At 55.2% G+C, this 15968-nt stretch overlaps 1 protein-coding gene across 10 annotated transcripts in view; it reads left to right on the forward strand.

Moving 5' to 3' along the window:
* IQCE (IQ motif containing E) overlaps positions 1-15968 on the forward strand; it is a 40335-nt gene that overhangs the window by 4549 nt on the left and 19818 nt on the right. For 4 of the 10 annotated variants that reach the window (XR_011462668.1, XM_070362860.1, XM_070362857.1 and 1 more), the window contains exons 2-10: positions 2888-2935; positions 3794-3839; positions 7688-7816; positions 8343-8477; positions 9589-9659; positions 11802-11915; positions 12014-12064; positions 14535-14605; positions 15834-15906. Coding sequence is in view for 9 of the 10 variants with exons in the window: in XM_070362860.1 (XP_070218961.1) it covers positions 2888-2935; positions 3794-3839; positions 7688-7816; positions 8343-8477; positions 9589-9659; positions 11802-11915; positions 12014-12064; positions 14535-14605; positions 15834-15906 (738 nt within the window). In the remaining variant the exon portion in view is untranslated. Of the gene's footprint in view, positions 1-2887; positions 2936-3793; positions 3840-7687; positions 7817-8342; positions 8478-9588; positions 9660-11801; positions 11916-12013; positions 12065-14534; positions 14606-15833; positions 15907-15968 lie in introns of those variants that run through there. The other 6 variants (XM_070362859.1, XM_070362861.1, XM_070362862.1 and 3 more) reach the window with 6 other exon arrangements.

A 15968-nucleotide genomic window follows, 5' to 3' on the forward strand; every position in this document is an offset into this window, starting at 1 on the left:
CTCCTGGGATATCTGTCTTCATACTCCTTTTTTATTATTTTGGCCGCGCTTCGGGCACGCAGCACATGGGATCTTAGTTCCCCGACCAGGGGTCGAACCCGTGTCCCCTGCGGTGAAAGCGCCCCGTCTTCAGCCCTGGACTGCCAGGGAAGCTCCCGTCAGTGGTTTTTAAGCCTGGCTCCCTGAGGTCTGCTCTCGGGCCAGGGGGGTCCCCCATTCTGCCAGGGTTTGGTTACCACCGGGGCTCACACCCTCTGGTTGGCCTGGGTGCCGGGCGGGGGCGGTTTCCATGTCTGCCCAGAGGCTGCACTCCACTCCTTGCCCCCAGCCTCCCTGACCCTCAGGCTTGACTGCCGCCCCAGGAGGGCGCTTCTGGGCTCTTCGACTAGCAGCTGCTCTTCAGTGAGCTTTCTGCAGCCGTGACCCCGGAGCTGGGGGCCCCAGCTCGCTCCCCACTTTGTCTTCATTGGCAAAGGAGCCAGGCAGGTGGAACTGTGCCATCAGTCCCCCGGGCACAGCTGCCGTCCTGCCTCTTCTGGAGAAGGGCCCCTGGTCCCCGGCACAGCAGGGCAGGGGTGTCTCCCCTGAGCGGTGCTCCTTCTGGATCGGCCCCTCCCTGCATGGAGCTCCCACCCCAAAGACGTGGGGGTCTTAGCCTGCAGTGTCTGGGGAGGAGCTCACACCCTAAGCACCCAGCCCTGGGGTCTCGACTACACCCGCCCGCCTGCAGGACTGCACTCGGGTCACTTCAGTCCTTGGGGAGCCAAGGGGCCCCTGACTTAGTAGATTTTCTGGAATGAAAGATGCATTGATTATCTTCACTAACCGATGAAGATTGATTGCTTTGTGGGCTCTTCTGTTAGATGGTTGTTGGTTGAGGGGCGGGCCTTCCGGGCTCCTCACCCGACCGTCCTGGGAGATGACCCCTCTGTGAAGGCATCCCTGCCTCCCCCCCATTCACTGAGAATCAAAACCCTGTATGTTCCAGCATCTCATTCTGGACAGTATGTCTCTTCCCCCAGTGTCTTAGTTAATGTCGATTTAATGCTTAAAATCCCGACGGGAGAACGTGTCCTTGTCACCGAGGAAGCTGAGACGCGGAGGGGTCCGTGGCGCGACCAGCCTCGCACAGCTGACGCGGGGCCACGTTGCTGCCCCAGGCCTTTTGGGAACCCCCACACTGCCCGCCAGCCACCGCCCCAGAGTCCCCCGCACGAGGTTTGCGTGCACGCGCCTGTAGGAATCCGCGCAGGCTCCGGTCCTGCTTGCAGAGGAAGAACTGACCTTGACCCTTACGTGCTCTTTTGTTTCTCGGATACTGTGCGTGGCCTGTGCTGAAGGGATGGGTCTAGGGCTGCTCGGTGAGCTCAGGTGCTGACAGTGTTCCACTTGTTTAGTTCCTTCGGCGGGACGGGGAGGAGCAGACTCGGGGGCTGACTGGGGGGACGCGATGGAGTGCGTGAGCCCACCTGGTTTTGTTCACCCCCCAGGCCACCTCCTTCCTTTGTTGAAATTTCAGGTCCTTGAAAAGTCATCACGGTTTTATTCAGAACAGAGTTGTGACAAGTGTTGACACGAGAAAGTGTTGCCGCTTTCCCGTGGGACTGTCCACAGCTCCCCTTGCTGGCTGGCGGGCCTGTGCTGTGACGCTGGGGCTGAGACGGCCTTCACCTCGCCGCCCTGGTCCCCCCGCTTGAGCTTTCCACGTCATTCTCGTGCAGTTTGTTAAATGAAGACTTTCCTCTGTAACTGTCACTTGCTACTTTAAAAAATTTTTGTATTGGAGTATGGTTCCCATACCTCGTTGTGTTACTTTCTTCTGTGCAGTAAAGTGAGTCAGCCACACCTGTTCACACGTCCCCTCTTCTTTGGATTTCCTTCCCATTAGGTCACCACGGTACCCCGAGTAGAATTCCCTGTGCTCTGCAGTATACTTGTCGTTTGCCGTTTGTACCTCAGAATCCACCTGCCAGTGCAGGAGACACGGGTTCGATCCCTGGGTCGGGAAGCTCCCCTGGAGAAGGAAATGGCAACCCACTCCAGTATCCTTGCCTGGAGAATCTCATGGACAGGGGAGCCTGGCGGGCTACAGTCCTTGGGGTTGCAAGGAGTTGGACACGACTGAGAGACTAAACAACAATATAGTCTCTTAACGATAATAGTCTAGGGAAAGGATTTGAAAAGTCGTTCTGCTTTCTCTCTTTTTAGGATGTAAGCCTAAGTACATTAACACAGACACGTCACCCACTTGAGCAAGCTCCCTTATCTCCTGGACATGCTAGCACTGAGGATAGTACAGATTTTACTGTGCTCCGTGCGCCAGATCGCTGGAACCAGAGGCAGGAACCTCTGTACACGAAGATAAGGCGTGCGCTGGTGGTGCGGGGTGGCCCTGATCACTCTCACCGGGGTGCAGTCGTGAGTTCCTTGTGCTCTGATGCAACGATGGAATGCTTTTATCAAGAACCGTTCACTGGGGGAGGGATAAACTGGGAGTGCAAGATTAGCAGACCCTACTATAAGACAGAGAAAAAATGGAGGCTTCCCATATGGCGCGGGGATCTCTATTCAGTGTCTTGCAATAACCTATACTGGAAAAGGATCTTTTAAAGCAACTGTACTTCAAGTCGTCTGTCGATTCTGTGGAGACACTCTTGCTGGACTGACAGGGCTGGAGCCGCCCCACCAGCAGAGTTTGGCTTCGTGTCTGCACCGTCCCTTCGGATGCGGTGGACCGAACCAGCCGCCACCAACTCCGAGTGTTCTGTCCCCTCCTGCTGGATGCGGGGCTCTCCCCCGCAGCTCAGCCCAGCTGTTTCCACCTTGTGAGTGTGGCCGTGGCACCGAGTGGTGCCCGACGGTTTCACTGTTGCGTCTCTTCCTCCAGGGGGATGACAGTCTGTCTGCGATCACCTTTGACTCTGACTCTGACACGGTGAGTGCAGTCGGAGGGCTGGTGTTCCGTTTACCCGCCGACTCCCGCGGGTCTCCCCACAGACGCTGCATTCAGGGCCAGATCACAGGTTCCAGATGCCCTCGGCCAGATCTGTACAGCTGAGACGATAACTTTAGGACTTCGACAGAAGTCAGTGTGAGCAGAGCGCATTTGAGGCTGACCACAAGCTCCTTGCCAGCAGTCTGGCTTTGGCCTGCACGCCCCCAGCCCCTGAGCCCTGTGTGGAGGGGAGAGAGCAGAGCAGGGAGGTGTGAGAAAGAGCCCAGCGCGTTCCTGCCCCCGCAGCTCTGAGGACTCCAGGGTCCGTGGTCTGAGGAGCAGGGCCTCTGCAGAGTTTCCTCCTCAACACTCAGGACACGGCCAAGATGCTCCCGGGAATGAGAGGGATCCATGGATCTGAACCAGTCTCCCGGGATCTCAGTGTCCTGAGCGAGATTTCCCGTTTGGAGTGAAGCGGAGGGTGGAGGCGTGGAAGGGGCCCCGGGGGCGAGCCTGGGTGGTGCCCAGCTCCGCGTGTGGCCCAGGCTGTCGGGGGTGTCCTCCAGATGGGCCAGCGCTGCCCCGCGCCCCCATCTCACGTCTCACCTGTGGGCGTCCCCCCACCTCCATCTCTGGGGCCTGCTGGCCACACTCTGTGTCGGGGGCGCCTCCCCTGGGCTGCCCACTCCTGTGTCAGGGGTGCCTCCCTGCCCTCCGCTCGCACTCTGCTTGGTCTCTTGGTGTTGGCCGCTTAATCCACCACCCACCCGCCTCCCCCCATTCTGAGCACTCCTATGCTGCGTGGCTGGGGCCGTACTGGCTGCCTGAGAAGGCTCAACCATCTCTTCTTTCTTTCAGAAAGCAAAAAAGAAAAGTTTCCACAAACCTCCACCCACATCCCTGAGTAAGTATGACCAGCTTGGCTCGGAAGAGGTTCTCAGAAGGCCTCCTGCCCGGGTGTCCTGGTAGGAGGCTCAGCTGCGTCTGTCTTCTCTGAATATGCAGGACCACTGATGCACGTCCTTCTGCCCCTTGGCTCCGTCTCGTGCTGGGGCTCACTCCCAGGTCTTCGCCCTCTGCAGGCGTCCCTGTGGGCGGAGGCCCCGTGGGGCAGAGGTCCTGAGCCCTCCCTGCACCAGTGAGCCCCCAGCCCCAGGGCACAGCAATGGCCTCTTGTGTTCTCCTTCTTGAGCTGCCAGAGTGAGGGAAACACAGGATTTGTTCTTGAGACACAAAGAGTTCATCTGGGCGATATACTGAATTTTATGCTTCCCAAGCTCTTTGTGACCAATCAGATCCTATGTCAGCTTTCTTTTGCTGCCGAAAAGCCTGTGGCTTTGCCTGGCTTTATTACATACTCACGTGTGTGTATTTACATTTCTTATATACATATATACAGTCAAACATACTGTCTTATGTATGACACAGTCAGAGAATACAGATGAACTTTCATATGAGCCCAAGAAAAACATACATAGAAAGATAAATTCCTGCAAAGAAAAGAAAGCACGTTTTGTAGTACAAATAAGTATAAGCGTTAGAAAGGAACCACCTAGCGAACTTAACTGCAACGCAGAGGCAGACACGGACGTCGAGAACAGACATGGAAACCACGGAGGGTAACGGGGGTGGGATGAGCCGGCAGGTGGGCCCGACGTATACGCACCAGCAAGAACCGACCGCACAGCACAGGCAGCTCCGCTCAGCGCTCTGTGGTGGCCTATTTGGGAAGGAAATCCAAAAAAGAGTAGATATACGTGCATGTGGGCTTCCCGGGTGGCGCTAGTGGTAAAGAACCTGCCTGCCAACGCAGGAGACGCAAGAGACGGCGGGTTCTACCCCTGGGTCGGGAAGACCCCCTGGAGGAGAGCGTGGAAACCCACTGCAGTGTTCTCGCCTGGAGAATCCCACGGACAGAGGAGCCTGGCGGGCTGCAGCCCCGAGTCGCAGGGAGCCGGGCACGGCCGAGTGACCTGGCGCTAGTGCAGCGGCTGCGCTTTGCTGCGCGGCAGAGACGCCGCGGCACGGTGAAGCGGCTCTACTCCAGCAGAAGTTAATTTAAAAACATCTAGCCGTGTGGACTTTGAATATTCTGGCCTCCTCCTGTGGAGCAAATCGGGAATTGATGCAAAGTGAGCGTGTGGGCTTTGGTGTGTTAGGCTTCTCTTGCAGACTGTTCTGTTTGGACCCTTTTGTCCAGAAGGCGTCACCAAGGTGAGTGTGAGGCCTCTTCCGCTACCCTTACTTACTGGGAGCCAAGCACTTCACGTGCTGAAAGTACTAGTAATCTAATTGTTTTATCTTGGCTTCTGTAAATGTCAGAGGTGTGTTTTGCGTAATTTAGGGTGGCCAGAGCCCCCAAAGCATCAAAACCACCAAGTAGGTGCTTTCCCCCAGCCCCCGGGCCCTCCCCGAGCCACACCGGACGCCTGTCCAGGCACCAGGGCTGATCCCAGGCCCCCTGCTCACTGCAGGATGCACTGTGTCCCCTCCCCCACACCCCCCCCATCCCAAGCTCCTCAGTTCAGTTCAGTTCAGTCGCTCAGTCGTGTCCGACTCTTTGCGACCCTGTGAACTGCAGCACATCAGGCCTCCCTGTCCATCACCAACTTCCAGAGTCCACCCAAACCCATGTCCATTGAGTCGGTGATACCATCCAACTATCTCATCCTCTGTCGTCCCCTTCTCCTCCGGCCCCCAATCCCTCCCAGCATCAGGGTCTTTTCCAATGAGGCAGCTCTTCGCCTCAGGTGGCCAAAGTATTGGAGTTTCAGCTTCAACATCAGTCCTTCCAGTGAACACCCACAACTGATCTCCTTTAGGATGGACTGGCTGGATCTCCTTGCAGTCCAAGGGACTCTAGAGTCTTCTCCAAAACCACAGTTGAAAAGCATCAATTCTTCAGCGCTCAGCTTTCTTTATAATCCAACTCTCACATCCATACATAACTACTGGAAAAAGCATAGCCTTGACTAGACGGACCTTTGTTGACAAAGTAATGTCTCTGCTTTTTAATATGCTGTCTAAATTGGTCATAACTTTCCTTCCAAGGAGCAAGTGTCTTTTAATTTCATGGCTGCAATCAACATCTTCAGTGATTTTGGAGCCCAGAAAAATAAAGTCTGACACTGTTTCCACTGTTTCCCCATCTATTTACCATGAAGTGATGGGACCAGATGCCATGATCTTAGTTTTCTGAATGTTGAACTTCAGGGCAACTTTTTCACTCTCCTCTTTCACTTTCATCAAGAGGCTTTTTTGTTCCTCTTCACTTTCTGCCATAAGGGTGGTGTCATCTGCATGTCTGAGGTTATTGATATTTCTCCCGGCAATCTTGATTCCAGCTTGTGCTTCCTCCAGCCCAGCGTTTCTCATGATGTACTCTGTATATAAGTTAAATAAGCAGGGTGACAATATGTAGCCTTGATGGACTCCTTTTCCTATTTGGAACCAGTCTGTTATTCCATGTCCAGTTCTAACTCCTAACATTCCCTTAATAGGTGTACCCCTGTCTGATTTCCGAGCCACAACAGCAGGAACCCAGGCTGTCCCGTTCACTTCATAAATGTGTCTCTACTGCCCAGTACTGGCCATCTGACACAAAGAGCCGACTCATGGGCAAAGACCAGATGCTGGGAAAGGTTGAGGGCAGGAGGAGAAGGGGGCGGCGGAAGATGAGATGGTTAGATGGCATCACTGACTCAGTGCCCGTGAATTTGAGCAAACTCCAGGAGAGAGTGGAAGACAGGGAAGCCTGGCGGGCTACAGTCCATGGGGTCTCAAAGAGTCGGACACGACTTAGCGACTGAACAACTGCCCACTCTGGGTCTCCAGGGTTTGTAGTCCCCGTGTGCTGAGGCTTCCGGTCCTCCCCGTGCTCCGAGGTGGCGAGGCTTCTGGCCCCTCCGTGTTCATTGTTCCGCAGCGTCAGCCACCAGCAGGAACCACCAGCTGAGTCCCTCTGCTTTGCAGCTTTATCCATGGGCGTGCATATTGTGGAATTCTCACTATTTATTGATAAACCCTGTACATTTAGGAGGGAAATGTCGTTTGTGGGTTTTTTTTCCTGATCACTAATATACCTTCATAAATATGCACTTAAATGCATGTTTAAAGTTTGGAAGACCTTCCAAATACCCTGGGAGTGAGCACAGTGGTCCTGGGTGAGTGGAAACGCCTCAGGGCCCAATGTGTCTTTACTCCCACATCCTAAATGATAAAGGGGAATTTTCCATAAATTCCATAAGCCATGGAAAAATCTTAGAAATTTTAATAACTAAATGCATTAGATTTAGAATCTCAGGACCTTCTACAGATATAAATTGCTTTGGTATTTAAGAAATATAAGCATGTTTTATGAACAACTTGGTTTTGCATAAATTTGCACAATTTCTATATTTTATGTGAAGCAGCAAAATTCCAGATTAAAATATAATTTTAAAACCCTTCCTTTGTTTTGGTGACAAAATAAAAAAATGCCCTGGGGGAGAAAATGGGAAATTAACTACTGTAATATTGGTACAACTTCAGGCTCATATTTTAAAATCAATTCCAGTTACTTCTTTATAATAAAATTTAAAAAGCAAATGTGAGTATATAAACATAACCGTATTTTTCCGTATTTTTTTATTTTTGCCGGAATGTGCTCATCTGGGGCGGTTGTGTTTCCCTGTACCGTCTTTGTCTTTCTGAAGCACAGATGTTGGGGGGCACAGTGTTCTGCACCTCTAAAACCATGTGTTGCCTTTCTAGAGTCACCTTATCACTCTAAACCGAGGAAGGTGGCCTCCTGGAGATCTCTGAGGACCGCGGCGAGCATGCCTCTCGGGGGCCGGATGTCCTTAACGCCCCAGAAGCTGTGTCTGGGAAGCTCCAAGCAAGGTACCCACGCGCCCCTCGGAAGTAGAGCCCTCCTTAAAAAGAAGGAAAGAAATAGACCCTCCTGCTCACGAGCAGCGCCCGGTCCCAGGTGCTGACGACACAGAGCTTTGAATGCGCCTTGTCTGAAAGACTCCATTTCTGACCTTGTCAAGGACGTGGCGCCTTGAGGCGCACACTCCGAGTGTGTGCGACCTCTGACGTTTGCTCTTGTGGGTCTCGGCCTGTCTGAGTGGGGCTGGCTGTGGTGGGTCACAGACGCTCCTCCCAACAGCTTTGGGAGTCTTGTGAGCCGGTTGAGGTCATGCCGGCAACTTGGAAGGGGATGTGCTAGGCACATGCGCAGCCTGGAAGTGGGCAGGCACCACAGGGAGGGCTTTGCTGATCTTGGGGCCGGTGGCTGAACATTGCTCATACACCACGGGTCCCGTGAGCTTCCTTCAACCCCCCGAGCCCGGTTACGAGAGGCAGCGCCGTCCGTTGTGTCTGCTCGTACCTGTCGCGTTAAAACCGTGCACGTTCAAACCAGGCAGTCTGACCCCAGCCCTGACTTCAGACCTCACCTTGGACTGTGCCTGGACCCACTCCCCCAGCAGCGCCCCCGACTTTGTGACCGAAGCCTTGAGAATGAAGAGGTCAAACCTCAGGCGTTCTGCCAGCCATGGTGAGCTCGCCGCGGTGACACGGCCACGAGGCCGGGCGGGGGACTTGGGGGTGCTCTGCAGAGTGAGGGGCGGGCCCCCCACAGGCGGCCGCCGAGTGTCCTGAAGGTCCCTGCTGCCTCCTGGAGGGTGGCTTTCCTGCTGTGGAGGGAGACGTCATCCCTGGCTTCAGTGGTGTCTGCCTCCCTGGAGTCGTCATGAAACGGGTTGTGCAAACGATCTTAGAAATGAAAGCTGCGAGGATGATAGACAGCCCAAATCTCACAAAGCAGGGCCGGCTGGTGTCGTGCTGCTGTCTTCCTGTCCGGCCCGAGTCCGCACGCCTGCTCCCCAGCGTCCACTGCCCTTTCGTCGGCGCCGTGGGAAGCCCCGAGAAGCCTTGTCCCGGTGGCCGGGCTGGTCGCCTTGCGGCGCTGCTGGCCGGCATTGCTGTTTCAGGCTTACGTGCTTTAGAGTCCTGTCCCCATTAGGTACCGCGCTGAAGCAGAGTGCCCCGGGCACTGTGCCGACGGTGGGCGCAGGGCCGGCTGCTGGCACCTGCATGATGATGCCATTGCGTTTGTTTTTGACTGTTTGTTTGCGGCTTCAAGTCTAAAGACACGGCTTTTCTTTGTGACTCCCTCCTTTAATCCTTTTGTAGATGAACACATGGGCTTCCCTGGTGGCTCAGTGGTAGAGAATCTGCCTGCCAGTGCGGGAGACCCAGGTTCAATCAGGAAGATCCCTTGGAGAAGGGAATGACTACCCACTCCAGTATTCTTACTTGGAGAATCCCATGGACAGAGGATCCTGGTGGGCTACAGTCCTCGGGATTGCAAAAGAGTTGGACACGACTTAGTGACTTAACAACAACAGCTCCCCTTTAATCCTCTGAGTGTAATTAAGTCCTGTGTTCACATCTTTTAGTTTTCTTTTGCTTCTTCTTTCCAAATCAATACCTGTTTGGGTTTTCTTACTTCTGGGGAAAGACCATAATCAGGTTAAAAATGTTGAAATGCATTTGTTCTTTTTTTATTGTTTTTTTTAAAGATAATTTTATTAACCTCCAGGTTTCCCTTAAGGTATAGTCCAGCGTTCCTTCTTCTTTTCAGAGGGCTGTGTGTCTCCCCGCAGGTTACGTTCCGGGGAACCCCGTCTACAGAGAGAAGGAGGACATGTATGACGAGATCATTGAGCTGAAGAAGGTAGAGTTCCCGCCCGTCCTCTGCGACTGTTAAGCGGGGAGGGCCCCGGTCACGTGGATGGGGGGCCACACCTGTGCCGGGGTGTGTCCCGTGGGAAGAGCAGGGGTTGCAGGGTGACACCGAGTTTAAGCCCTGGCCGGGCGCCTGAGCAGCTGGGAGACGCTGGCTCCTGGGGGGCCACCCGCCAGCAGCGAGGGAGCCTGGACTGCGGTCAGCCAGCAAGCTCTGGGTCTCCCTGGGGGGACAGCCCCAGGGGGACAAGGTTATTTCCCTTTGCGCCCCGAGCCCTGGCGTTAGGATGAGTCTTTCTTTGGCTGTTACTGTGATCAGTAACTTCCCGTTTGCATTATTCTTCGGCACTCATGGCATTTCACAGCTCTCAGTGGCTCTGTCTCGATGCTCCCGTGAGAGAGGTGATGGCCTTGAGGCTCGTAGTGTATCCAGGGTTTACCTCTAAAAGACCCAGGATGTGCAAGGTCGCCTACCTCCTGGGGCCGCGGCTCCATTTGCATAACCCGTGCTGCCGCCCCCAGAGCGCAAACCGCCCCAAGGTGAGCGGCCTCACCCTTGTCCCCGTCTCGCCCCCCTACGCCGCGCCCGGCTCTTGGTGCCGCCCGGAGACTCGGGGGGCCCTGCCCGTCCGTGACACGGGTCTGTTCATAGGCTGCGCTCCGCCCCCCGCCAGTAGAGCTGGGACCCGTCTGGCATGAGGTCAAGCAGGGTGCTGGCAGCCGGCGTGCCCAGAGCACACGAGAGCCCGGAAGCCACCTTGGGCGAGGGTCCCCGTACACGACAGCCCTCCTGTGGGAGCTGCAGGGTCCTCACCCGGGGAGGTGACTAAGAGCCCTGCGTCCTCGGGGTGGCGACACTCAGGGGGAGCCTTCTTGGGGCTGGAAGCGGGTCTCTGAGTGGGATCACTGCCTTATTCCAAGTACACGGGCCTCCTCCTCCCTTCCGAGGGGAGGGTTTATCTTCAGCACTCTGCTGCCCCGGGGGCAGGGGCACAGGGTGGTTTTTCTCTGGCAAGTGACGTCTCAGTGTGCTGTTGAAAATGGGGAGGGTCATAAGTGCAGCTTCATGGGGTTTTGTGAGGGTTCAACGCAGTAATCCATGAGAGGGCTTTAGTGCAGTGTTCTTAGCTATGCTGAGCAGGGTAGGTATTCCTGGGAGCAGAATTCCCGTTATCGGATTTCTTGTCTTTCCCAGTGAATGGGCGTTAACTGATTAATTCACGAAACGGGCCCTGAGGGCCAAGCATCTCTCCCGCCGGCTGCAGCCGCTGGCCGGCTTTCCCGACTGCCCGCAGTGGGTGGACGCCCGACTGTCTCTCCAGTGGCCAGGCCAGGTCTGTTCTGATGCTCAGACTCTGCTGAGCACTGTGAGTCCCTTGACAGGACGTCTCCAAGATGATTGGCTAATTCGGGTCCAGGCTGTGCTGGAAGCCGGTCAGCTCCAGTGCTGGCTGACCCCGTGGGCATTTCTGGACGAGGCTCACACGCGCTGACTTAACCTGACACTTTCCCAGCCGTGGGGTTCCCCGGACCAGGAGAAAGTTTCCTTAAGTGAGGCTGTTAGAAGTCCCCTCCCGTGAGCATTTCCTCAAAGGACCACACGTGTCTGGTGTAATAGGAAGGACATCATTTCAAAATACAGGATAGTTGTAAACAGTGAATAAACTTAGTTTTATGAAAAATCGACAGTCTTCCTTCTAAATTCACCGCAGATGGGTGGGAAATTCACCCACAGATAAACGTGTGGGGACCGGCGCTCTGACCCGCTGAGCCTTAGTTGAGGATGAGTCTTGAGCAGACGTTAGCCCGTGACCGTTTGTGACGTGAGGAACTCTCCCACGGCCCCCAGGACTGCCACTGGCCGTGCCGTTTGTGAGCGGCGCTCGTCTGCGGCGGGGGCGCTGCTCGCATTTTAGGGGGCAGGGTTCCTGGTTGCCTGGGTCGCCCTGCACCTGACGGGGTGTCTGCCCCCCAGCCCCAACCTCCACGGTAACGTCCAGACCTGCCTCGCCCTCTGCGCACGCAGCGCCCGCTCGGGAACCAGGCGCTTTGAACGCCCCCCTCCGTCTCCGTGTCTCACCCGATGCTGTGTGTGCGCGGTGTGTGTGTGTGTGGCCCTTCTTTCCTTCAGTCACTAAACATGCAAAAGAGTGATGTGGATCTGATGAGAACGAAGCTTCGGCGCCTTGAAGAGGAAAACAGCAGAAAGGACCGGCAGATCGAGCAGCTTCTGGACGCGTCCCGAGTAAGTGCGGGACCCGGGACGCGGTGCCGGATGCAGGCGGCCCCCGGCGGGGGAGGCCCAGCGCACCTCGTCTTCATCTCTCGATCTGCTTACCACAGGGCCCGGATTTTGTTCGGACTCTGGCAGAGAAAAGGCCTGATGCTGGCTGGGTGAGTATAATCTCCGGCAGCTCAGCTCATCTGTCCGCTGAGATCTGATCTTCAAACGGCCTTTAGAGACAGAGCTTCTCTCTGAAGCACTCAGAGCAGAGGAGTAACAGGCAAGCGGAAGGCCTTCCTGAAACCCTCCTCCACCGAGCGGTGGGGCTTACACGACGACACCGCGGGGGCTCTTAGTGGGAGCAGGAGGCGGGCTGAGCAGGCTGACTGCAGGGGCGAAAAGGCGCGGCAGGAGAAGGCCGTGACGGCGCGGACACCTCGGGCGCAGCACACGACGCCGCCGACTCAAGAAGGAGTCAAAGCAGGAGTAGCGTCAGGGCCTTAAGGCGCGTGCAGACCCTTCTTGTGCGCCGTGTGACAGCACTTAGCACATGAGCAAAACAGAATTACGGAGAATGGAGCCCTTGCGTGATTGCTGCTGTGGAATAAGCTGCCGCAGTCGGAGGGAAATGAGTCACAGCAAATGTCACCTGAGTCAAGGAAGAACGTTTAGAAACCTGAGATGCGATTCACTTCTGAGGGTCTTGAACACAAAATCACATTAATGATGCGATTAATGGATTTGATAACATAAACTTAGAATTTATAGTGAAAACCCATACAACTACAATTGAAAATGGATCCGTATAATGGGTGGGGGGAGATGACTGATCAGTAAAACAGATTTTATCCAGAAGATGCGAAGAATCTACCCCCGTGTATAAAGAAGGGAAGCAGCGTGCCATGAACGGACGACTCGCCCGGCTCTGTGCCTGGGCAGCTCAGAGGAAGCGCACACAGGCATGAGGAAACCCCGTGTTGCCTGACGGCGGCTCAGCAAACGCCATGCGGTTTGCAGGGGTACAGAGTCTCGGTGACCATTTTGCAGTGGGGACTTCAGCCCCCATGTTTAAAATCAGGAAACTGAGGTTAAGAGGTGTGTCCCAAATTGGGTGCACGGTGAGTGACCGTAGGCTCTGAAGGCTGGGCCGTGTGGCTGTGCGAGCCGCCGTTTGTAACACTGCGCTCACCACTTATCCCGTGATGCTCATTTCTTTTTTTTCTATTTTCTGGCCGCGCCAGGCAACATGTGGGATCTTAGTTCCCCGACCAGGGATCGAACCCATGGCCCCTGCGTTGGGACCACAGAGGCTTAACCACCAGACCGCCAGGAAAGTCCTAATGATGCTCTTTAGGATTATGTCTTGAGAAAAACAAATCCAGCACAAAAGGCCGTTTGCACAAGGATATTTCTAGCTGCCCAGTTTGGGAGGGCAGATGGAGGAGGAGCCATTCAAATTAGCATACCGCTCTTTCGATCCTCAGCATTTTTTTTTTTTTACTGCACCTTGAGGCTTGTGGGATGTTAGTTCCCCGACCAGGGGTTGAACCCATGGCCCCTGCATTGGGAGCACAGAGTCCTAACCACTGGACCGCCAGATAATTCCGGGTTTTTTTCTTTCTTTTTTTAATTAAAGTTTATTAAAAGTGGAAATCCTAGATCATAGATACGTGCCAGTTTCGCTCTGCTGCCCTTTACCAAATCACCCATCAAAGTGGCTGTGACTGAACATTTCTGCTTGAATCATCTGCCTTCCAGAAACACCTGCCCGTGTGCACGAGGAGGGCTGGCTGGGGTTTCTGTGAGAGCTTGAACTCTCTGTGAGGGTCACGAGCTCAGTGTCCGTCAGTAGCAGGACAGGTAACCATGCTGTGCGTTCACACCTGGGAGGAATAATGCAGATCTGTAGGAACGACTCGGGTTAGGGCTCCACGGCGGTTTGTGAAGTGAGAACAGTGTGCAGGATGGTATGCGTGGGGTTGCCATTTATGTAAACAACAGCAAAACACCACCACTCAGCAGGTGTGCATACGCGTGCGCGTGTGCATAATGAGGTCTGGAGAGTGAACACATGCTATGCTGGTAACATCAGTTAGTTGACAGGGGTAAGCGCAAAGGTTAAATGTGCCCAGGTGTTGCTAGTATAACTAAAAATCACCTTAAAATCCAGTTGAAAAGTGTTTGACTCTTCAAAAAGAAAGGGAAGTCCTGTTGGGAATGCAGGGTATCATCTCCCAAAGCGCTGTGTGAGCAGAGAGCAGGAAGCACTGAGGCAGAGGGGCCTCCCCAGGACCCCAGTCCAGCTGCCCGGGGGAGGGTGCTGGGGATGGGGCTGCCCTGGGCCGCTGGGCTTGGGGTGTCCGTGCCTGGTGACTGAGGTGGTGCATGTCCCGTCCCTCCTCCCGAGGGTGGCGCCCTTTGAGGAGGGGAGCACCCTGTTCCCAGCCCCACTGCCCCCTGCTCCAAGTCTAGAAGAGACGCCAGCCATCGAATGGGGGGGACACTCCTAGGGAGTGGGCAGCGGACCCGCCCCAGGTAGGGCACAGGTCCGACTGCGTCTCCGTGCAGCAGGGGAGGCCGTGGCCGTTGAGGCTGGGGTGTGTTCCCCCGGTCAGCTTGATGGGTGTGGTCCCCCGGCAGGTGATCAACGGGCTGAAGCAGAGGGTCCTCAAGCTGGAGCAGCAGTGCAAGGAGAAGGACAACATTATCAAGTACGGGGCCCGGGGCGCCGGGGGGCCCTGCCTGGGTGCCAGCTGGGCGCGCGCACCCGTCCTGCTCCCAGCCCAGCGTCGGCACCCGCTGTCCCACCCCTCCCCCGCCCACGTCCCAGCCTCGCTTGTCACCAAAGCTTGAGCAGTGGCCTCCTCCAGACACCACCAAGGAGCCATGTTCTCCCCTCTCTCTCCTCGCTCCCGTTTCTTTGAAGACACGCCTTCTCTCCTTCACCTCCTGTGATCATGTCTTGTCTCCAGTGTTGACTTCATGGACTAGACGCGCAGGCTCTTGCTGCCTGGACACCTCCCTAGGCTGCCTCTCACCGTCCCGCACGGTCCTGTGCTGTTTTTAGAGCAGCTATACAGATTTCTTGCCTACTCTTTTATCCCAGAGGGGAGCCTTTCCTGGTGTGTTGGAGTTTATTTAAGGAAATCCGAGTTTGCACTCTCCGTTGCCCCGTGTGTCCTCTTTATACAATAGACCCCGTCTTCCTTTGTTTCTGGCTGGAGTTACCAGCTGTCTCATTATCATTCTGTCTCAGAATCCTAAACTGTATTAGTAACTTTACCTTCATTTCTCTGTAGAGCCTTTTCTCTGGAGTCTGTTAAGTGTTGAGAATGAGGAGAATTATATGGACAGTACAAGGAGAAAAAAAAATGGTTCTCTTTCCTTTAAAAAATAATCATTCCCCTACCTTCCCCAAAGACGGCTTGTCCTTTCTAACCCTGAGGTCTTTCTTCACAATTACTCCGGTTTTTAGACACCGTCTTATTAGCAAAGAATATCCCCCAGAAGGAGGCCTTTTACCTCACCCTGGAGGGTGCCTGGTCCTACCGGGAAGGGCCCCGTAGGTGTGAGAATTCTCTGGTGGGTTTTGTGCAAGCCACCCGCCAGCTGAAGGCCCCTCAGGCTTCCCTGGAAGCTCAGTTGGTAAAGAATCCGCCTGCAGTGCAGGAGACCCCGGTCCGATCCCTGGGTCGGGAAGACCCACTGGAGAAGGGATCGGCTACCCACTCCAGTATTCTTGGGCTTCCCTGGTGGCTCAGCTGGTAGAGTCTACAAGGCGGGAGACCTGGGCTGGGAAGATAGGCCCACTCCAGTATTCTGGCCTGGAGAATTCCATGGACTGTGTAGTCTGTGGGGTCGCAGAGTCGGACTCGACTGAGCGACTTCCCCTTTCACTCGCCTGGCACTGCCACATTAACTTCGACCTTGGGTTCTTAGCAAACTGCAGACCGATGTGAAGACCACGAACCTGGAGGAGATGCGGATCGCCATGGAGACGTACTACGAGGAGGTGCGTGTCCCCTGCCCGGGGCAGGCGGTGGGCTCGGGTCGGAGCACGGTCAGTTGCCGAGC

This window comes from Bos mutus, chromosome 25, assembly GCF_027580195.1.
Source record: "Bos mutus isolate GX-2022 chromosome 25, NWIPB_WYAK_1.1, whole genome shotgun sequence".
NCBI lineage: Eukaryota > Metazoa > Chordata > Mammalia > Artiodactyla > Bovidae > Bos > Bos mutus.